Raw genomic sequence first — 24,597 nt, 5'->3', positions numbered from 1 at the left:
CAACTGTGGGAGCAATTATTAGGAAATGGAAGACATACAAGACCACTAATAATCTCCCTCGATCTGGGGCTCCACGCAAGATCTCACCCGGTGAGGTCAAAATGATCACAGGAACGGTGAGCAAAAATCCCAGAACCACACGGGGGGACCTAGTGAATGACCTCCAGAGAGCTGGGACCAAAGTAACAAAGCCTACCACCAGTAACACACTACGGCGCAAGGGACTCAAATCCTGCCGTGTTCCCCTGCTTAAGCCAGTACATGTCCAAGCCCGTCTGAAGTTTGCTAGAGAGCATTTGGATGATCCAGAAGAAAATTGGGAGAATGTCATATGGTCAGATGAAACCAAAATATAACTTTTTGGTAAAAACTCAACTCGTCGTGTTTGGAGGACAAAGAATGCTGAGTTGCATCCAAAGAACACCATACTTACTGTGAAGCATGGGGTTGGAAACATCATGCTTCGGGGCAGTTTTTCTGCAAAGGGACCAGGACGACTGATCCGTGTAAAGGAAAGAATGAACGGGGCCATGTATCGTGAGATTTTGAGTGAAAACCCCCTTCCATCAGCAAGGGCATTGAAGATGAAACGTTGCTGGGTCTTTCAGCATGACAATGATCCCAAACACACCGCCCGGGCAATGAAGGAGTGGCTTCGTAAGAAGCATTTCAAGGTCCTGGAGTGGCCTAGCCAGTCTCCAGATCTCAACCCCATAGAAAATCTTTGGAGGGAGTTGAAAGTCTGTGTTGCCCAGCAACAGCCCCAAAACATCACTGCTCTAGAGGAGATCTGCATGGAGGAATGGGCCAAAATACCAGCAAGAGTGTGTGAAAACCTTGTGAAGACTTACAGAAAAAAATTGACCTCTGTCATTGCCAACAAAGGGTATATAACAAAGTATTGAGATAAACTTTTGTTATTGACCAAATACTTATTTTCCACCATAATTTGCAAATAAATTCATTAAAAATCATACAATGCGATTTTCTGGACTTTTTCTTCTTTAATTTTGTTTGTCATAGTTTAAGTGTACCTATGATGAAAATTACAGGCCTCTCATCTTTTTAAGTGGGAGAACTTGCACAATTGGTGGCTGACTAAATACTTTTTTGCCCCACTGTATATAGCAATAAGCTGTTTCTTACTTTTTACTCACTTTTGGGACAAACATTTATTACTTCATGATTACATTTTGTGACTTTATGTTCCTTGGTGTTTCTTATGTATTATAGTAAAATAGTGACGTGATTAGGTATTTACATAGTTATTCGCTGATACTTAGCTGTATTTACCATCTTACTTACCCATGTAATAAAAAATACTTTGTATTTACTAATTAAGTATGTAGTACTTACTTGCTTGGTATATTTAAGAAGACATTTTTACTACAAATGTAGATTTTGTTGCTATGTATTTACATAGTAAAATGTAAAATGTAAAATGAAGGGTTACCCCGGAACTGCCCGTACGGCCAGTCTTTTTCTGGAGCTTCCATGTTCCTACATATTGAGTCGTGTACCTGCGACGTAGTCTCCAAAGCCAATGGTGCTGAGTGAAATGAAGCAATAGTAGATCGCCTGTGAGTAGCTCCAGCCCTCTTGCTGTTTGAACACCACCATGGGCATCACAAAGAAGAGTGCTGTTCCAGAGAGGTAGGACAACAGGTGGATCATGAACCTGGTTAACTTCTAATGGAGACAGAAAGAAGGGAAGACAGAGTCAATATCTCAAATGGCCCATTCCCTATATACTGTAAGGCACTCATTTTGGTAAATGTAGTGCAATGTAGGGGAATTGGGTGCTATTTCAGATTCACACACATTTTAGGACAAACAGGTAACAAATGACAAGTTGGACGGTCACTGGTACTTGCTAACTGATTTATGAATACTGCATACAGACAGAGTCCATTATATTCTGGCGCCCCCAAAAAAATGACGTAACAATGTACATATTGCCAAAGCTTAGTTTGGATATTTACAATATGAAGAAAATGAGAATCAAAATTGTCAACGGGACAACAGTAACAACAATAACCAAGGGTCAAAATAACCATACATTAACAATAAGCATACCGTTGAGTACATGTGCAGGTTGATTGGTCTGTCAGACACTGTCCCTCAACTTAAGGCAGGCAGCAATGTAGAGCGCTGCCAACCCACAGCTCTCTGCGTCCTCCCTCAACAGGACGGGTAGCCTACTCTCACCAGAGAGGTCTTTGAAACCTTTTAATAAGGGTTTCAAATTTGGGGAGTTTTAGATTTTTCACATTTTGTCAGGAAATGCAGCTCCATCTCAGGTTCTGCTGTTGTGCAGTGGTTGCACAGCCTTTCCTCTACAGGGAGCCGGGTTTTCCTCTCTATCCTTCTCAATGGCAAGGTTGTGTTTCCCAATAAGCAATGTAGATTTGTTTTGACTGTGTTGTAATTTGGTTTATTCTGATTGATTGGATGTTCTGGTCCTGAGGTTTCAGTGTGTTAGTAGAACAGGTTTGTGAACTCAGCCCCAGGACCCGCTGGATGAGGGGACTATTTTCTTTGCACTGCTCTTTGCATTGCAGGCTTGGTAATGATATGAGATGGAGTCACTGTATTTTAGATGTTTCCAAAACTTTATTGCTCTTTTTTGAGTTTCTATTATTAGTGGATATTGGCCTAATTCTGCCCTGCATGCATTGTTTGTAGTTTTTTTCTGGACATGTAGGAGAATCTTACAGTGTTTGTCCCATTTGATGAAATCTTGTTTTGCAAGTGGACTCCACACCTCACAGCCATAAAGTGCAATTGGTCCAATGACATATTCAATTAGTTTTAAACAATTTTTAATAGGTATTTCAATTTGAATTAGCTTTTTAATGGCGTAGAATGGCCTGCGTGCTTTCTTTCTCAGTCCACTCACTGCCCCATTAAGGTGTCCAGTTGAGCTTGTTTTTAAAGTAATTGTAGTTTGTGCAGTACTCTATATATTTTGTACCAATTGAAAACTTTGGTCTAATTCCCTGAGATCTGGAAAATCGTTATTTTTGTATTTTTGGGGTTTAGCAGGTCCAGGCTCTGTTGTAGGCCATGTGCTGTGGCTGACAGCAGGCATAGGTAATCTGTGAAGAGTAGGCATTTAACTTCTGAATTGTGGAGACTAACACCAGGGGCTGAGGATTTTTCTTGATTAGTGGTCAATTTGTTGATGCAAATATTGAAGAGTGCAGGGCTCAGATTGCAACCCTGACGAAGGCCCCGCCCCTTGTTAAAGAATTCTGTTATTTTCTTGCCAAGTTTAATGCTGCATGTATTGCCAGTATACATTGATTTAATTGTCATATGTTTTACCTCCTACATCACTTTCAATAACTTTGTAGAACAGTCCTGTATGCCAAGTAGAATCAAATGCTTTTTGGAAGTTGATAAAGCAAGCGTATATTTTGGTATTATTTTGGTGGACATGTTTATCTATCAGGGTTTGTAGGTTGGAAGTATGATCAGTTGTATGATGTTTTGGTATAAATCCAATTTGGCTTTTACTTGTACTTGCAAAAAAAAGGGTAGGAAAAACCTATTTCAAGGTTGTCAACGAGAACGAATAACGAGCGCAGTCCCTGAGTTTTCATTTCATCTTTGTGTCTAGTTGTGCTTATTAACTTGTTATGGATGAGTAGCTTGGATGAATAAGGTGCCCAGAGTAAACTGTCTGCTACTCAGGCCCAGTTGCTAATATATGCATATTATTAGTAGATTTGGATCTACTAATGAAGTTTCTAAAACTGTTTCAATGATGTCTGTGAGTATAACAGAACTCATATGTCAGGCAAAAACCTGAGAAAAAATCCAACCAGGAAGTGGAAAATCTGAGGTTTGTAGTTTTTCAACTCTTTGCCTATCAAATACAGTGTCTATGGGGTCAAATTGCACTTCCTAAGGCTTCCACTAGATGTCAACAGTCTTTAGAACCTTGTTTGATTATTCTACTGTGAAGGAGGGGAGAATGAGAGGGGAATGAGTCAGAGGTCTGCCAGAGAGGCATGAGCTGACTACGTGCGTTTACGTGATAGTTAGCTTAAGTTCCATTGCATTTCTACAGACAAAGGAATTCTCTAATTCGAACGTTATTGGATATTTATGTTAAAACCATCCTCAAGAATGATTCTATACATCGTTTGACATGTTTCTACGGACTGTAATGGAACTTTTTGACTTTTCATCTGGACCTAGTGATTGCGTGTCATGAATTTGGATTACTGGGCTAAACGCGCAAACAAAAAGGAGGTATTTGGTCATAAATGATGGACATTATCGAAAAAACAACATTTATTTTGGAACTGTGATTCCTGGGAGTGCATTCTGATGAAGATCATCAAAGGTAAGTTAATATTTATAATGCTATGTCTGACTCCTGTTGACTACACAACATGGCAGATATCTGTTTGGGTTGTTTTGGTCTTTGAGAGCTGTACTCAGATTATAGCATGGTGTGCTTTATCGGTAAAGCTTTTTTGAAATCTGACACAGCGGTTGCATTAACTTCTTATGGCTGCAGGGGCAGTATTGAGTAGCTTGGATGAAAGGTGCCCAGAGTCAACGGCCTGCTCCTCAGTCCCAGTTGCTAATATATGCACAGTATTATTAGTATTGGATAGAAAACACTCTGAAGTTTCTAAAACTGTTTGAATGATGTCTGTGAGTATAACAGAACTCATATGGCAGGCAAAAACCTGAGAAGAAATCCAAACAGGAAGTGAGAAATCTGAGGTTGGTCGATTTTCAACCCAGCCCCTATTGAATTCACAGTGGGATATGGATGAAGTTGCACTTCCCTAGGGCTTCCACTAGATGTCAACCGTCTTTAGAAACTTGAATGAGGCTTCTACTGTGTTGTGGGGCTGAATGGGAGCTGAATGAGCCAGGTGGATGTAGGATGTATTCGTCTGCATGCTTTGACCGCCTTTGAGCCAGTGGATTACTGAACAAAACGCACCAACAAAACTGAGTTTTTGGGATATAAAGAGGGACTTTGTCGAACAAAACAAACATTTATTGTGTAGCTAGGACTCTTGTGACTGCAACCAAATGAAGATCTTCAAAGGTAAGTGATTCATTTTATCACTATTTCTGACTTTCGTGACTCCTCTACTTGGTTGGTAAATGTTTGTATGCTTTTTTCCGCGGGGCGCTGTCCTCAGATAACTGCATGGTATGCTTTCGCCGTAAAGCCTTTTTGAAATCTGACAAAGCGGCTGGATTAACAAGAAGTTTGTCTATAAGCCGATGTATAACACTTTGTATGACAATTTTTATGAATGTTTATTATGACTATTTCTGTATTTTGAACATGGCGCTCTGCAATTTCACCGGATGTTGTCAAGGTGGGTCGCTAGCGGCACGCCTGCGCCAGAGAGGCTAACATTGAACCTGGTTAGATAGCTACCTGAAGACTCATGCAGGGTAGTAACGTCATGAGTTGGGATTATGAAAAAGCGTAAAATGTTGCCAGCATCACGGTTGCAGTCACCAACGCTCTGAATAACATGTAAACAGCCTAACCAGCTCTGCTAAGGTGAGTAAAATGGTCAGAATGAGCTGTTCTCTCATTTGTGTCTTGAAGTAGCTAGCAAGCTGGCCAACGTTACCCAGTTAGCTTGGGTGCTTGACTTCTGTTGTTAGGTCAGAACGCTCAGATCAACCCTTAAAGAGATGGGTGGGGCTAAAGCTTAAGAGGTTGTGAACAATTCTGAATGGGTCTAGACAAAGAAGAGCTCTCCAGTAGGTACCCAAACATTCAAGGGCCAGCTTATCAACTTTCAAAGCATAATTACTTTCCCATTGGATGACCCTTTTAGTGTGCATATTTTGGTAGTTAACCATTTTCTGTGTTCTCTTATACCCAAAATGGTAGAGGGAACACACTCCTTTTCGGTCTGTGGCTATCAGACACAAATGTTCATCATTTTTGTGAACGTTACTTAAACTGAGTTTACTTTGCAATTTAAATCCAGAACTCTGATTGATAATGCTTTATAATACAGTCTGGTTAAAGCTGACCTTACCTGATATGTACATGGTATTAACTAAGGCCTCAATTCAATCATATCGAGCGTTAAACAGCATTGGTAGACATCTTCATAGCGAATATTCTGGCATTGTTGGAAGTGTAACTGCGGTATGCACTGACAAATAGGTGAGCGGTGGATTTTGTGTGTCACAAATCACTCTCTTCCTTATTATCCGTACAGTGTTAGAAGCTCAAACAGCGATAGGAAGTTTATGCTAATGCATGTTTACTGCCTATCAGTCTAATTGAGGTGTTGCGACGATAGAACATCACACATTTGAGTGTTTGAACTTGTAACGTGGCTGCATGAACTTCTGACGCAACTGGATGGAATTTGTTGGATAATAAAATCAGGTGGTTTTGTTGCATCCAATGGCATGTTCGCGATAAGCTAACACAAGGAGCCGCTTGTGGATTTCATAGTTCTTACGCAGTTCCACTTCCGACACCGCCGAAACAACAATAGCTTTGCGGGTGTCGGCTAGTGTACATCTGATAGAATCTAGCCCGAAGTAACTATGTGGTAACAATTGATAATTCCTGGTACTTACCTCCAAAGAATACAACACAGCTGGTAAATACCAGGCTGTAAAATAAAGAGTTACCATCTCAGTCTATAGGTAGAGCACTTACCCTGTGGTTGGTCTTTCCCTGGATGAAATCGGAGGCGTTCCTCTCTATGGCCAGCATGTACTTGCCTACTCTGTTCAGCACCACCATGTTCAGAGGGATCCCAAACAGAGCAAAGAACACACAGAAGATCTGACCTGCCGTTGTACTGGGGCTCATGTTGCCATAGCCTAGAACAGGGAGAACAAATGCGCTCAACAATTGGGAATTATTTGGTCTATGTGTTTCTATGATGAACACACAATACGAACAACAATTGTAGTATTAAATTATAATACAGGCAGAAGCACATAGCACAGGAATATCCTGGCTATGATGAATGTGAGGCATAAATAAAGACAGGGCATTAAGAACGCTACATGATGAGGTACATTTGTAATTTGGGGTGAACTATTTTTCTAATATTAGGTACATTTCTAACTGGGGTGAACTACTCCTTTAAAATTAGGTAGATTTGTAATTTGTTTTAACTTTGGGTGAACTTTCCCTTTAAAATATGTGTGATGTTGTCTCCGGGTAGAGCAGCCTACTACTTTTAATTATCTAATAAATGAAATCAATAATTTATCATTTAAGATGAGGTACATTAGTAATTTGATGAACTATCCATTTAAGATGCCAGATACATTTTTAATTTCGGTGAACTGTCCCTTTAAAACTCACCTATAGTGGTGACCACAGTGGCAGCAAACACAGAAGAGCTAGTGAACTTCCAGAAGCTGTCCATGGTCTGGTTCCCTTTCAGACTAAGCCCAACCTTGGAAGAATCTCGAAATACCTAGAACAATACATATGGACATACGAGAGAATTTCATAACCATTATGGGCGGGATTTAATTCCTAGTGCAGCTCACTGGACAGCTGACAACGTGACTTTTAATAAAGGCATCATCCCTGACGTTTGTGGAGATTGCATTCTCTGTCAAATCTGTAGAGCTCAATCGGAAATCACCTTTTAAATGTCAAGTATGCTATAATGTGATTTGAACGAGAATCGGATTGAATCCCGGCCTATATAAACAGTACCAGTCAAAAGTTTGGACACACCCACTCATTCAAGGGTTTTTCTTTATTTGTACTAGTTTTTACATTGTAGAATAATAGTGAAGACATTAAAACTATGAAATAACACATGGAATCACTCAGCAACCAAAAAAGTGTAAAACAAATCTAAATATATTTTATGTTTTAGATTCTTCAAAGTAGCCTGACATTGCCTTGATGACAGCTTTGCAAAATCTTGGCATTCTCCCAACCAGGAAGGCTTTTCCAACAGTCTTGAAAGAGTTCTCACATATGCTGAGCACTTGTTGGCTGCTTTTCCTTCACTCTGCGGTCCAACTCATCCAAAACCATCTCAATTGGGTTGAGGTCGGGTGATTGTGGAGGCCAGATCATCTGATGCAGCACTCCATAACTCTCCTTCTTGGTCAAATATCCCTTACACAGTCTTGATGTGTGTTGGGTCATTGTCCTGTTGAAAAAAAAATGATAGTCCCACTAAGCACAAACCAGATGGGATGGCGTATCGCTGCAGAATGCGCTGCAGAATGCTTCGGTAGCCATGCTGGTTAAGTGTGCCTTGAATTCTAAATAAATCCCTGACTGTGTCACCAGAAAGCACCCCCACACCATCACACCTCCTCCTCCATGCTTCACAATGGGAACCACATATACGGAGATTACTCGTTCACCTACTCTGCGTCTCACAAAGACTCAGCGTTTGGAACCAAAAATCTCACATTTGGACTCATCGGACCAAAGGACAGATTTCCACCAGTCTAATGTCCATTGCTCATGTTTCTTGGCCCAAGCAAGTCTCTACTTATTATTTCTGTCCTTTAGTAGTTGTTTTCACAGCAATTTGACCATGAAGGCCTGATTCAAGTCTCCTCTGAACAGTTGATGTGAAAATGTCTGTTTTTTATTTATTTTTATTTCACCTTTATTTAGCCAGTTGAGAACAAGTTCTCATTTACAACTGCGACCTGGCCAAGATAAAGCAAAGCAGTGCGACACAAACAACAACAGAGTTACACATGGAATAAACAAACGTACAGTCAATAACACAATAGAAAAAAGTCTATATACAGTGTGTGCAAATGGCATGAGGAGGTAAGGCAATAAAAAGGCCATAGTAGCAAAGTAAATACAATTTAGCAAATTAACACTGGAGTGATAGATGTGCAGATGATGATGTGCAAGTAGAAATACAGCTGTGCAAAAGAGCAAAAAGTAAATACGGTAGATAGATTGGATGGGCTGTGTACAGCTGCAGCGATCGGTTAGCTGCTCAGATAGCTGATGTTTAAAGTTAGTAAGGGAGATATAAGTCTCCAACTTCAGCGATTTTGCAATTCGTTCCAGTCATTGGCGGCAGAGAACTGGAACGAAAGACAGCCAAAGGAGGTGTTGGCTTTAGGGATGACCAGTGAGATATACCTGCTGGAGCGTGTGCTACGGGTGGGTGTTGTTATCGTGAACAGTGAGCTAAGGCGGAGCTTTACCTATCAAAGACTTATAGATGACCTGGAGCCAATGGGTCTGGCGACGAATACTGTTACTTGAACTTTGGGCTGCAATTTCTGAGGCTGGTAACTCTAATGAACTTATCCTCTGTAGCAGAGGTAACTCTGGGCCATCCTTTCCTGTGGTGGTCCTCATGTGAACCATTATCATCATAGCGCTTCTTGGGTTTTGCAATTGCACTTGAAGAAACTTTCAAAGGCCTTTGTGTCTTAAAGTAATGATGGACTGTTGTTTCTCTTTGCTTATTTGAACTGTTCTTGCCATAATATGGACTTGGTTTTTACCAAATAACTTTTAACAAAGCACACCTGTTAACCTCATAGTCCGCCCCATCCCGCATGCGGTCGCGTTACTACAGCCTCAAGCTCATTACCATAACGCAACGTTAGCGATTTCTAAAAATCGCAAATGAAATGAAATAAATATGCCTGCTCTCAAGCTTATCCTTTTCTCAACAATCCTGTCGTCTCAGATTTTCAAAATATGCTTTAGAACCAGAGAAAATCAATAATTTGTGTAAGAGTGGTGATAGCTAGCTTAGCATTTAGCGTTAGCATTTAGCACGCAACATAATATATATGCCATTTAGCGGACACTTTTATCCAAAGCGACTTACAGTCATGTGTGCATACATTCTACGTATGGGTGGTCCCGGAATCGAACCCACTACCCTGGCGTTACAAGCGCCATGCTCTACCAACTGAGCTACAGAAGGACCAACATATTCACAAAAACCAGCAAAGGGATCAAATAAAATAATTTACCTTTGAAGAACTTCAGATGTTTCAATGAGGAGACTCTCAGTTACATAGCAGATGTCCAGTTTTTCCTGAAAGATTCTTGTGTAGGACACAACGTTCCGTTTGTTACTATGCATTTGGCTACCGAAACTAACCAAAAATTCAGTCACCTACACGTCAAACTTTTTTCCGAATTAACTCCATAATATCGACTGAAACATGGAAAACGTTGTTTGAATCAATCCTCAAGGTGTTTTGTCATATATCTCTTCATTGAAATGCCGTCCCTGGAAGCCTGCATTCTTCTCTGATTCGGATGGAAAAATACTGGTAGCTGACTTTTTGCGCACCAATTTCCACGCAGACACCGTGCGGGACACTTGGCAATTGTAGTCTCTTATGGTCAATCTTCCAATGATATGCCTACAAATACGTCACAATGCTGCAGACACCTTGGGGAAACGATAGAAAGTGTCCGTTCATTCCTGTCGCATTCACAGCCATATAAGGCGATCATGGAAAACGTAGCTTCAGAAATCCTGTTCATTTCCTGGGCGCTCAAACATCTTGGTTTTGCCTGAAGCTTTTGTTCAACGGCACTCACAGTGAAAATCTTTGCAGTTCTGGAAACGTCAGTGTCTTCTTTCCAAAACTATCAATTCCAAGCATAGTCGAGCATCTTTTCGTGACAAAATATTGCGCTTAAAACGGGCACGTCTTTTTATCCAAAAATGAAATAATGCCCCTAGTGGACTAACAGGTTAATTGAAATGCATTCCAGGTGACTACCTCATGAAGCTGGTTGAGAGAATGCCAAGAGTGTACAAAGCTGTCATCAAGGCAAATGGTGGCTACTTTCAAGAATCTCAAGTATAAAATATAATTGAATTTGTTTAACCCTTTTTTGGTTACTAGATGATTCCATGTGTTATTTCATAGTTGTGATGTCCTCACTATTATTCCACATTGTAGAAAATAGTAAAAATAAAGAAAAACCCTGAATTAGTAGGTGTGTCCAAAATTTTGACTGGTACTGTATATATTTCAGATATGTTCAAGTTCTATGCCTCCACGGACAAATGGAGGCAGCAGGACTTCCACTTAACCAGCCCCTGGCACATTTATTTACTTTTAAGGAGGAATAACATTGGGACATAAAAACATGTATTTAGGCCTACTCAACCGTAGATTAACTTGTATTTTGTCTGTGGGGCAGGTTTCCCTCAGAGGTTTGATTTAATTCCCGTCCCACTTCTTGCTGCTCAGCTAGCTATTTTGTCTACTAACCAAACTCTAAGGCATGAGGTCAACTAGTGTAAACAGTCTCCCCTTTACAGAGTAAACAGTCTCCCCTTTACAGAGCAAACACATTCTGCTTAGATAAGAAAAGCTAGAATCTAACCCTGCAATCTAGTGGTCAACTTTCAAGGCCCCTACTCGAGACAGCAACGCTAACTCTGTCATAAGTCAAGGTTATATAACAGTTTGCTTACTTGGTGGACAGACTGTAACCACTGTTTCATCTCTTTACGGTCGCTTGTGCTCATTCTGGACTTTTAGGTCAATGGACCACAGTTGTCAAGAAGATGATGTACATTAGACCTGAAAATCCCTTGTAGTGAGGTATGTCTCGGAGCTGTGTCAGAATGAAGATGTTGACACAGCCTATTACATAAACGTCTTCGCAGGGAGCATCACACATTTGACAGTTACTCCACATATACCGTACACATGGAGGCCCAAAGATGTTACCAAGAAGAAAATATTTTTCCTTCAATTTGCAAGAAGCTGAATGTATGACATTATTGCTGCCTGTAGCATTGAATTCAATAGTAAGGGAAGCCAGGGAACATTTAGCCTCACTTGATAATAAAAGCAATAAAATAATAACCAATCAGCTTTGAGCTAAACTGAGTGAGATCAACTGTGAATGGTCCTGACGCATAAAAATAAAGTGTCAAGAGAAGCCAGTTTGGATTTGTCTTCACATCAAAAGCAAAACGTCATTGACAGGAAAAACGTAAAATTGTTGCATCTCGTTGTGTTGTCCTCTGGTGGCAAGCTAGGTAGCTAAAATTGTCCATTCACTAAAATAGCCCTGGATGGAGATAGGGATTCAGACTTGTGGTTTTACATAATTCTCCATACTGGCCAATGATTATAACGGTGATTCTGATCCAACGATAAATTCATACATTGTGCCCCTGGTCTAAGAGGATGGATGTTCAATATGTACCTAGATATAGTAGGCTACTGTTAACTACCCGGCACATCGTTGCCCATGAAAGGAAGTTAGGCTAGCGAGCAAGCATTTTAGCCAGGTAGCCCAGGACAACAAAACTAAAAGCGTATACCGTATGGCGGTCATAGACCGTTTTGGTCACATGAAAGAGAGGAGGATGGCATTAGTGTTCCTCCACAAGTAGGGTGAGTCAACATGTTTTTTTCTACCTGCATGCACGCACACGCACACCCACTCACATATTTATCTTACATTGATTGGACGAAATTGTTTTTGGTTGAAATAGTGCTGGAATAGTGGAGGCAGCTCCTGTTTTCTTTGAGACTTGCGGTAAACTCTTCATGGTTCTAAATCAACAGTTGTTTAGTAGTCTGAACATTTCGGAAACAAGAACTTGTTTGACCATGCTGTAGGTTATGTAACAGTTTGTTAAATACAATATGCTTTGTGGATATTACTGGACAGATGATGCTCTCCTGTTTTGTGATGAAACAAACGTTTTATTCTGCCTTCGGAAAGTATTCAGACCTTAACTTTTTTACACATTTTGTTACGTTACAGCCTTATTCTAAAATAGATTAAATAAAAAAATGTTAGAGCAAAAACCAAGCCATGAGGTCGAAAGAATTGTCCGTAGAGCGGTGAGACAGGATTGTGTCGAGGGGCAGATCTGGAGGAGGGTACCAAAAATGTCTGCAGCATTGAAGGTCCCCAAAAACACAGTGGCCTCCATCATTTTTAAGTGGAAGAAGTTTGGAACCACCAAGACTCTTCCTAGAGCTGGCCGCCTGGTCAGACTGAGCAATCGGGGGAGAAGGGCCTTGGTCAAGGAGGTGACTAAGAACCCGATGGTTCTAGAGTTCCTCTGAGGAGATGGGAGAACCTTCCAGAAAGACAACCATCTCTGCAGCACGCCTTTATAGTAGGGTGGCCAGACAGAATCCACTCCCCAGTAAAATAATCTCAGACCATGAAAAACAAGATTCTCTGGTGTGATGAAACCAAGATTGAACTCTTTGGCCTGAATACAGGTATGCCAGCTTGTAGCATCCTACCCAAAAAGAATGTAGGCTATAATCGCTACCAAAGGTGCTTCAACAAAATACTGAGTAAAGGGTCTGAATACTTATGTAAATTTAATATCAGTTTTAAAAAAAAAATTCATTTCGCAAAATGTCTAAGAACCTGTTTTTGCTTCATCATTATGGGGTATTGTGGATAGATTGATGAGGAAATTTAAAATATAATTTAGATTAAGTCTGTAACCTAACAAAATGTGGAAAAAGTTAAGGGTCTGGATACTTCCCGAAGGCACTGTATATCTGGCATATGAACTAACAGGTTATATATAGAATAAACAATGCAATTATCACAACACAGGTTGTAATATGGCTTCCCTACTGATTTTACCTACGCAACGCTACTGCACACATATCTGCCACTGCTTGAACCCGCTGCAGACCTACCTGTCCACAGATGCCCAACATCAATCCCCTTAAAACTACCCACCACTTTACATAAATGCACAGCTAAAGCATTTAAAGTTGAATAAAAAATGATAATTCAAGAACATTTTGTAACCTTTTATAAAGTTTAAGAGAGTTCTTCCATCACAAAATGGATTACTTGGGAACACCCAGGCGATCTTAACATGGACCATGTAGGTCAAGGGTTGACACTCAGGCAAAGCAGTGCATTGTTAAAAGTAGCCCAATTTGCATGGGAAAGGATTCCCTCCTTGCCTTTTGAACATCAGTCAACAATCCAGCAGTGAGTCAGCACCTCTTGACAGACTTGTATTATCCTCAATTTAACTTGTAAATGGGCCAGTAACTAGGTTTCCATCCAATCGGCAACAGATTCTCATGTGAATATTGAATATTCTAAAATCTGCATAAAAACAGTATGCGCATTTTCCCACCAGAGATTCAGATTAAATTTGACTTGTTGCAGATACAAGGCTGTGCGTGATGTAGTGCATATAAAAATACCTTTGAACTCTATTGATGGTTTTCTCACAAAAAACAGTTGTGATATACTGTATAGCGAGTGTGCCCACTCTGACATTAGCAAGTATGCTCCAGTCAACAATTAGCAGATACAGTGCGGATAGGATAGCCAATATTATGAGATTACGATGGACAAAAGAGCAAGATTATTTTTATTTGTCAAACGCAGCCAAGCATCGATCATCATGTCACCAGAATAAAACCTTTGATATTTATTGGACAGGAGCATCAAGCTGATCACATTTCACTTTCAGTACACTGTGAAGTTCATCATAAGTTATTTAATGTGTAGCCTAATAAACACCAAGTTCAATATGATGGTTATTATATCAATATTTCAATTAATTAATTAATTAATTAATTTTACAGACACAAAAAGAGCCCATCTTGTCTATCGTAATTTGTTTTTTCGACATTTGGCAGTATGTAGAAATGTAAATACATTGTCTTATTGTGGCTGAGTGGGTAACACTGCCAGAACTCTACTCTGCTTTCATTAGTAATTTATTAACTGCCTCTCATATGTGCCTAGTCTGTCTTAAATAAATATAAATATATAAATAATATTAAGAAAATTAATCATTTAAAAAGAAATGCAATATGGAAAAAGGCTACATCAAAAATCTTAATTGGAGGTTGAATATTGAATATTCTCCCAAACACATCTGCCATTAACTCAAGTCATGTTTACACCTTATGCTAACATATGGTTTTTGTGATCTGATCAAGGTGATCCAATAACTGTGTGATCAAGTTTTGTCACATTTGCACATGGTATTAAAATATCTCTCTTATCCTTCCACTCTGTCAAATAATATTGTATTTGTCACATACTTCGTAGACAACAGTTGTGACCAGATTTTCTGGTCCCTTCTTGTTTTCACATTTCTTGACAGATATTCTTTCAAATTAATATGTATTTATTTAATTATTTTAAGACATATTGATGCCATACATCAAATTTGCCCCCTGTCAATGATTTTCGAGGTCAAGATAATTATGTTTTAAATGGTCTCAATCTCAATCAGATCACAATGTGTTTTTTAACTGTCTAAAAACTTGTGCACAATCAGAATGCAGAGAAGATCAGGACAAAGGACACATGTTTGCACCATCTCGCTCTCACACTGACTCACCTGAGCTATAGCATCCAGGGCCTCTTGGTTCAGACAGGGGTATGTGTCTAGTAGTGATCTCTTCTCCTCAAGTATACGGGCTTTTTCCTGCCGCACCAGACCTCCTTCCAGCTTCCAGAAGATCAGTCCTCCGATCAACACATAGGCCACGTACAGTACCGCCAACATCAGGATAGAGGGGATGCGAGACAGGCTGAACCCACTGAGACAAGCCATGTTGACACCAAGGGCTTGGGGCTGCCTAAAGACTTCTGACAGGGTTATTCTACCTCAGCGAACAAACTAAGTAGACAAGTGGTGAGAATCAAGCCAGCCTGGCTCTCCCTTCCCCTTCAATGCGTTGCAGGCAAATTAATCCCCACCCGCACACACTCCTGTTTCAACCTCCCAAGGTTTAGCATGCAAATCTGACCAGGTAGACTGGCACAGAGTGAGGGAAATAGAGAGAGAAGAGATGTAGGGATATACGGGGGCCTGTGTTGCAGGTTAGGGGAAAGGAGGCTCAATAGTAAAAAGGTCAAGACACTGATCCCAGAAAAATTACCCTATTGGCCCCATGTGGTTGGCACACAGTTATTTTTGTGCAACCATTACTGAGTGTCGTTCCAGTTGAAGTGTTCTGTTGTGTGATTCTCACATTTTTGTTTAAAACACCTACTTATTCAAGGGTATTTCTTTATTTGTATTATCTACATTGTAGAATAATAATGAAGACATCAACACTATGAAATAAAACATATGTAATCATGTAGTAACTAAAATATATTTTATATTTGAGATTCTTCAAAGTAGCCAACCAGCTTCAACTGGAATGTTTTTCCAACAGTCTTGAAGGAGTTCCCACATATGCTGAGCACTTGTTGGCTGCTTTTCCTTCACTTTACGGTCCAACCCATCCCAAATCATCTCAATTGGGTTGAGGTCAGGTGATTGTGGAGGCCAGGTCATCTGATGCAGCCCTCCATCACTCTCCTTCTTGGTCAAATATCCTTTACACAGCCTGGAGGTGTGATGAGTCATTGTCCTGTTGAAAAACAAATGGTAGACCCACTAAGCACAAACCAGATGGGTTGGTTTGTTAAGTGTGCCTTGTTTGTTAAGTGTGCCTTGACATCTAAATAAGTCACTGACAGTGTCACCAGCAAAGCACCTCCAAACATTCACACTTCCTTCATGCATCACGGTGGGATCCATGATGCAGATGGATGCGGAGATCATCCGTTCACCTTCTCTTGAAGGTGGAATCAAAAATATCAAATTTGTACTCATCAGACCAAAGGACAGATTTCCACCGTCTAATGTCCATTTCTCGTTTTTCTTGGCCAAAGTAAATCTCTTATTATTATTGGTGTCCTTTAGTAGTTGCACGTGTTAATCCCACCACAGTGTCCGATTTCAAATAGGCTTTACAGCGAAAGCACCACAAACGATTATGTTAGGTCACCACCAACTCAAAGAAAAACACAGCCATTTTCCAGCCAAAGAGAGGAGTCACAAAAAAGCAAAAACGAATCACTAACCTTTGATGATCTTCATCAGATGACACTCATAGGACTTCATGTTACACAACACACGTACAGTGGGGAGAGCAAGTATTTGATACAGTGCCAATTTTGCAGGTTTTCCTACTTACAAAGCATGTAAAGGTCTGTAAAAAATCCAGAAAATGACATTTTATGATTTTTAAGTAATGAATTAGCATTTTATTGCATGACATAAGTATTTGATCACCTACCAACCAGTAAGAATTCTGGCTCTCACAGACCTGTTACTTTTTCTTTAAGAAGCCCTACTGTTCTCCACTCATTACCTGTATTAACTGCACCTGTTTGAACGCGTTACCTGTATAAAAGACACCTGTCCACACACTCAAACAGACTCCAACCTCACCACATTGGCCAAGACCAGAGAGCTGTGTAAGGACATCAGGGATAAAATTGTAGACCTGCACAAGGCTGGGATGGGCTACAGGACAATAGGCAAGCAGCTTGGTAAGAAGGCAACAACTGTTGGCACAATTATCAGAAAATGGAAGAAGTTCAAGATGACGGTCAATCACCCTCAGTCTGGGGCTCCATGCAAGATCACCTTTTTTTCTGTTCTTGGGAATATGACTCACACAATTGATCAGACCAGTCACTTATTTATTATGCATTTAATTAAATGATCAGTTACCCAATCAAGGCAGGGCCCCACTTTTACCTACGTGTGCCCCCTAACTTCTCCCCTCCCATTTGATGATTAGCAGAGCGTCACCAGCACAAGCTTAGAACTAAGGGTTCCAAAAAGGGTTATTTTGGGGGGGATAGGGTTCTACCAAGAACTGTTTTGATCAGAATAACCTTTTTTGGAAGACAAGGGTTCTTTGTAAGGCAAAGGGTTCTACCTAGAACCTTTATCATCCTAAGAATAGTTTTTTGAAGAAAGGTTTCTTTGAGGATTCTTTGGAAGGCAAGAAGTATTCATTGGAAGGTGTTCTACATTGAACCATATATAATATTTGCCAGCATGCTCTGTTGCAGGGCGATTTTCAGAATTGTTTGTTTTATTGTAATATATGTGTTTTTGCATGAACATTGCTTGGTTGATACGTCTTCTAAACGAATCCAATCTGTTAGTAATTGGATTTATTGCAACCGCTACTGAGACGGTTGTTCCAGTTTATATGCTTGAGGTAGTCTAGTATTCAATCTTTCCTACACTGGCATTTATTCTGAATGCAGGTTGCAGGCGATTAACAATTCCACTTGTTGGATATCCTAACTCTGGTTGAGTTCCAATAGAAATTACCCATCACTTTGCAAGCCAGCATAATGTGACTTGTAGGCCTGATGTGGCTTGTAAACCAGGAGATTCCTAACACCACTATGTTATGGTATAATGGTATAAGGCCCTCAAATAAAGACATGATTTGTATTGTAATGAATAATACAATTTATTTTAAAGGCTAATAAAGCTGGTGGAATTGTTTATAGAGGGTTCCAAAGATAAAAGGGTTCTTGGTAGAACTCTTCACAGATCGTTCTATGAAGAACCTTTAGATGAAAAAATGGTTATTGGTAAAACCATATACAGGAGTTTCTTTGAAAAACCCTACATAGATGGTTCTAGATCGAACACTCTGCAAAGGGTTCTACACAGCACCAAAAAGGGTCCACCTATGGGGACAAACCAAAGAACCCCGTATGCTTCTACTTAGCACCTTTTTTTTCTACGTGTGACGTGGTAAGATTGGACTCAGGTGCAGAGAAGAGACCAGACGAGGAATCAGTGGTTAAGGATAAACATAATACTCTACTGAGAAACGGTAGCCGCAGGCTCACAGTACACTTGAAAAAACAAGAAACACTATGTCACGCCTACTCCCGCTTCCCCTCTCTGGCGCTCGAGGGCGCCAAAATCTGTCTATTAATGTTTTGTTTCCCCTGTCCAGACGCTGTCCTTCTTTTGTTTCATGATGGTTATGTCACACCCTGACCTTAGAGCTTTTTATGTCTCTATTTTGGTTTGGTCAGGGACAGCTGTCAGGGACCATACTTAGGTAGCTTTTCCCACATGGTTTTTGTGGGTAGTTGTTTAGTGTTTTACACCTGACAGGACTGTTTCGGTTTCTTTTATTTCTCTTTGTTATTTTGTTATAGTGTTCAGTTACAATAAAAAGTCCTTTGACCATCTTCTTTGTTGGCACTCCTAGATGTCCCATAATCACTATTGGGTCTTTTTTTCGATTAAATCGGTCCATATATAGCCTAGATATCGATCTATGAAGACTGTGTGATAAAACGGAAAAAAATAGCGTCTTATAACGTAAAGTCATTTTTTTTTTATTAAAAAAGTTGACGATAAACTTTCACAAAACACTTCGAAATACTTTTGTAATGCAACTTTAGGTATTAGTAAACGTTAATAAGCGATCAAATTGATCACGAGGCGAAGTATATTCTTTAGCTGTCCGTCTGGAAATAATGTCCGGGTAAATCTCAACCAAAATATCCGGTCGGAGACCGGAAGAAATGCGCTGCCTTGCGTCTGTTTGACCAAGAAACAAATAGTAGGCAAATGACAAGACTCTAGACAACGTGTGGAAGCTGTAGGTATTGCAACCTCAGCCCCATTAAATGTGGTTCACCTTTATCAATGGGTTCAAGTCGCGCATGGATATATTTTTCCATTTTCAGTGATTAGATTTTCCTGCACTTTTCGATGAAACGCACGTTCTGTTATAGTCACAGCCGTGATTTAACCAGTTTTATAAACGTCTGAGTGTTTTCTATCCACACATACTAATCATATGCATATACTATATTCCTGGCATGAGCAGCAGGGCGCTGAAATGTTGCGCGATTTTTAACAGAATGTTCGAAAAAGTAGGGGATAGGAGTAACAGGTTAATAAAGATGAAAATACAACAATCTACAAAACAAGAAACGTGAAAAACCGAAACAGTCCTATCTGGTGCCACAAAGACAGGAACAATCACCCACAAGAGACCTAAAGAATATGGCTGCCTAAATATGGTTCCCAATCAGAGACAACGATAAACACCTGCCTCTGATTGAGAACCACTCTAGGCAACCATACCTAGAGTACTACTCTAACCACAATCCCATATCTACAAACAACCCCAGACAAAACAAACCACATAAATCCCCATGTCACACCCTGACCTAACCAAAATAATACCGAAAACACAGAATACTAAGGCCAGGGCGTGACAATATCCACAGTAAAAATGAGTCCTATATCGACATAACCTGAAAGGCCGCTCAGCTAGGAGGAAGCCACTGCTCCAAAACCGCCATAAAAAGCCAGACTACGGTTTGCAACTGCACATGGGGACAAAGATTGTACCTTTTGGAGAAATGTCCACTGGTCTGCTGAAACAAAAATATAACTGTTTGGCCATAATGACCATTGTTATGTTTGGAGGAAAAAGAGGGAGGCTTGCAATCCGAAGAACACCATCCCAACCGTGAAGCACGGGGGTGTCAGCATTATGTTGTGGGGGTGCTTTGCAGCAGGAGGGACTGGTGCACTTCACAAAATAGATGGCATCATGAGGAAAGAAAACTATATGGATATATTGAAGCAACATCTCAAGACATCAGTCAGGAAGTTAAAGCTTGGTCACAAATGGGTCTTCCAAATGGACAATGACCCCAAGCATACTACTAAAGTTGTGGCAAAATGGCTTAAGGACAACAAAGTCAAGGTAATGGAGTGGCCATCACAAAGCCCTGACCTTAATCTTATAGAAAATATGTGGGCAGAACTGAAAAAGCATGTGCGAGCAAGGAGGCCTACAAACCTGACTCAGTTACATCAGCTCTGTCAGGCGGAATGGGCCAAAATTCACCCAACTTATTGTGGGATGCTTGTGGAAGGCTACCTGAAACGTTTGACCCAGGTTAAACAATTCAAAGGCAATGCTATCAAATACTAATTGAGTGTATGTAAACTTCTGACCCACTGTAAATGTGATGACAGAAATAAAAGCTGAAATAAATCATTCTCTCTACTGTTATTCTGACATATCACATTCTTAAAATAAAGTGGTGATCCTAACTGACCTAAAACAGGTAATCTTTCCTGGGATAAATGTATTTGGCTAAGGTGTATGTAAACTTCCGACTTCAACATTAGGTGTTCCTTTTGTCCAGGGGTGAAAGGGAAGTATGAAGTGCAATAGACATTGCATCATCTGTGGATCTGATGGTGCAATATGCAAATGTGTGTGGGTCTTGTGTTTCTGAGATAATGGTGTTGATGTGAGCCATGACCAGCTTTTCAAAGCATTTCATGGCTACAGATGTGAGTGCTACGGGTCGGTAGTCATTTAGGCAGGTTACCTTAGTGTTCTTGGACACAGGTACTATGGTGGTCTGCTTGAAACATGTTGTTATTACAGACTCAGACAGGGAGAGGTTGAAAATGTGAGTGAAGACAGTTGGAAGACTTGAAGACTTGCCAGTCGGTCAGCGTATGCTCGAAGTACACTTCCTGGTAATCCGTTTGCCCTGCGGCCTTGTAATAATAATAATAATAATAATAATAATATATGCCATTTAGCAGACGCTTTTATCCAAAGCGACTTACAGTCTTGTGAATGTAGACCTGTTTAAAGGTCTTGCTCACATTGGCTGCAGAGAGCGTGATCACACTGTCGTCCGGAATAGTTGATGCTCTCATGCATGTTTCAGTGTTACTTGCCTCGAAGTGAGCATAGAAGTTATTTAGCTCATCTGGTCGCCTCATGTCACTGGTTAGGGAGTTTGAGTTGGGGATAATGGGTATTGGTCCAAAGGAGGGGTTTGGAACCAAAAGAGGCATATAACTGAACCAACATACATTACCTAGTTGAATTGTATGTTCACTCAACTTTGAATTTTAGGTTGAGGGAACATATAATTCAATTTGAGAATTTATTCTTCCTTATTTGCATATTTCCTATTGGGCCTTTCTAGTGAATTGTAGTTGTACCACCAATTATTGTATTTGTTAGCAACAGAAACATGGTTGTTGTATTCAATGGCTATCAGTCCTGTTGTCTTCATCAAGTGAATGTCCAAGTGAATATATCTTTAAAATGAAACTCTTTATGACAACACATTACATACTAGTGATGGGCATTCAGGCTCAGCTCACCAAAAGAGCAGGCTCTTTTGGCTACCAATACTGTCACGTTCTGACCTTTATTTCCTTTGTTTTGTCATTATTTAGTATGGTCAGGGCGTGAGTTGGGCTGGGCAGTCTATGTTTGTTTTTCTATGATTTGGGTATTTCTATGTTTCTGCCTAGAATGGTTCTCAATCAGAGGCAGGTGTCATTAGTTGTCTCTGATTGAGAATCATACTTAGGTAGCCTGGGTTTCACTGTGTGTCTGTGGGTGTTTGTTTCCGTGTCTGTGTTTTCACCACACGGTACTGTTTTTGGGTTTCGATCATTCCACGTTTATTGTTTTTGTTTTTATTGTTCATGTGTCCATTTTCGCATTAAAAGAACCATGGACACTTACCACGCCGCATATTGGTCCTCTGATCCTTTTCGCCTCTCCTCTTCGGAAGAAGAGGAGGAAATCCTTTACAAATACGTTGTTTTTTAAAGTGAAACAATTTGCGATAATTTGACTGATTGGTGTTAAAACAATTCTAATTAAACTATTACATGAAATAATACTCTACCTTAACCACAATGTATTAAAAAATGCATTGGTTTGTTATAAAAAAAGAATGCTATTAAACATTTGCATTTAAAGTATAACTTTTGAATGTATACAAACAAAGTGCATATAAATCGAACCATTCAAAAAACAAATACAATCTCAACAGCATAATATAATATTGGAATATTGCACCATAAAATAAAATAAATGTAATTGCAAAACTGCAGCATCCCACAAATTGAAATAAATGTAAAAAAGGATTGTAAAGTATTTTTTAATGTACAGTCATGGCCAAAAGATTTGAGAATCACACAAATATTAATTTTCACAAAGTTTGCTGCTTCAGTGTCTTTCGATATGTTTGTCAGATGTTACTATGAAATATTGAAGTATTTAAAACATTTCATAAATGTCAAAGACTTTGTCAGAATTTGTGAGTTTTTGTTTGTCCACCCGTCTCTTGAGGATTGACCACAAATTATCAATGGGATTAAGGTCTGGGGAGTTTCCAGGTCATGGACCCAAAATATCGATGTTTTGATCCCCGAGCCACTTAGTTATCACTTTTGCCTTATGGCAAGGTGCTCCATCATGCTGGAAAAGGCATTGTTCGTCACCAAACTGTTCCCGGATGGTTGGGAGAAGTTGCTCTCTGAGGATATGTTGGTACCATTCTTTATTCATGGCTGTGTTCTTAGGCAGAATTGTGGGTGAGCCCACTCCCTTGGCTGAGAAGCAACCCCACACATGAATGGTCTCAGGATGCTTTACTGTTGGCATGACACAGAACTGATGGTAGCACTCACCTTGTCTTCTCTGGACAAGCTTTTTTCCGGATCACCCAAATAATCGGAAAGGAGATTCATCAGAGAAAATGACTTTACCCCATGTACCTTTTTCAGAATATCAGTCTGTCCCTGAGGTTTTTCCTGGAGAGAAGTGGCTTCTTTGCTGCCCTTCTTGACACCAGGTCATCCTCCAAAAGGCTGCACCTCACTGTGCGTGCAGATGTACTCACACTTGCATGCTGCCATTCCTGAGCAAGCTCTGTAGTGGTGGTGCCCCGATCCCGCAGCTGAATCAACTTTAGGAGACGGTCCTGGCGCTTGCTGGGCTTTCTTGGGCGCCCTGAAGCCTTCTTCACAACAATTGAACCGCTCTCCTTGAAGTTCTTGATGATCCGATAAAGGATTCATTTAGGCGCAATCTTACTGGCAGCAATATCCTTGCCTGTGAAACCCTTTTTGTGCAAAGCAATGATGAAGGCACATGTTTCCTTGCAGGTAACCATGGCTGACAGAGGAAGAACCATGATTTCAAGCACCACCCTCATTTTGAAACTTCCAGTCTGTTATTCGAACTCAATCAGCATGACAGAGTGATCTCCAGCCTTGTCCTCGTCAACACTCTAACACACCTTTGTTAATGTGAGAATCACTGACATGATGTCAGCTGGTCCTTTTGTGGCAGGGCTGAAATGCAGTGGACATGTTTTTGGGGGGGATTCTGTTCATCTGCATGGCAAAGAGGGACTTTGCAATTAATTGTAATTCATCATATCACTCTTCATAACATTCTGGAGTATATGCAAATTGCCATCATACAGACTTGAGGCAGCAGACTTTGTGAAAAATTATATTTGTGTCATTCGCAAAACTTTTGGCCAAGACTGTATATAAACAAAGTGCATATAAATGTAACAATTCAAAACGAATACAATCTGAACAACATAATAGAATATTGCACAATATCAAAGAAAAATAAATAACAATGTGCAGAACTGCAGCATCCCACTTAACACATTACAATTGGTCACTCTTTTCTCTCTCCTTTATTGCCATGTTATAACCAGCAGCACACAGCAATACTGACCATATTTTACCTTTATGAGATATTTGCATTCAGAAATGCAAGCTGCCTCACTTTCGAGAGGCTGATGTGGTTTCTTCTCTCAGTAATTATTTGTCTCGTTTTCGAGAAGACCCTCTCAGATGGCACAGATGTGGCCACTATGCAGAGTCTCCTTGTCATGACTTTAAGCCGTGGGTAGACAGAGGCCCTGTTCTTCCACTAGCTCAGAGGATCTGCAGATTTATGGAGGGGCTC

General features: G+C 40.2%; 1 protein-coding gene across 1 annotated transcript in view; it reads right to left on the bottom strand.

Annotated features, from left to right (window-relative positions):
• kcnk17 (potassium channel, subfamily K, member 17) overlaps positions 1-15,545 on the bottom strand; it is a 28,550-nt gene extending 13,005 nt beyond the window's left edge. Inside the window, exons 1-4 of the mRNA XM_035742321.2 lie at positions 15,330-15,545; positions 7,337-7,451; positions 6,677-6,843; positions 1,521-1,689 (exon numbers count right to left, since the gene is read on the bottom strand). Coding sequence (XP_035598214.1) covers positions 1,521-1,689; positions 6,677-6,843; positions 7,337-7,451; positions 15,330-15,545 — 667 coding nt within the window. The remainder of the gene's footprint in view (positions 1-1,520; positions 1,690-6,676; positions 6,844-7,336; positions 7,452-15,329) is intronic.
• Positions 15,546-24,597: the final 9,052 nt, after the last annotated feature.

The sequence above is a fragment of the Oncorhynchus keta genome, chromosome 2 (genome assembly GCF_023373465.1).
Source record: "Oncorhynchus keta strain PuntledgeMale-10-30-2019 chromosome 2, Oket_V2, whole genome shotgun sequence".
NCBI lineage: Eukaryota > Metazoa > Chordata > Actinopteri > Salmoniformes > Salmonidae > Oncorhynchus > Oncorhynchus keta.
The sequence above is the reverse complement of the archived record's forward strand: the minus strand, read 5'-3'. Positions and strand labels throughout refer to the sequence as shown.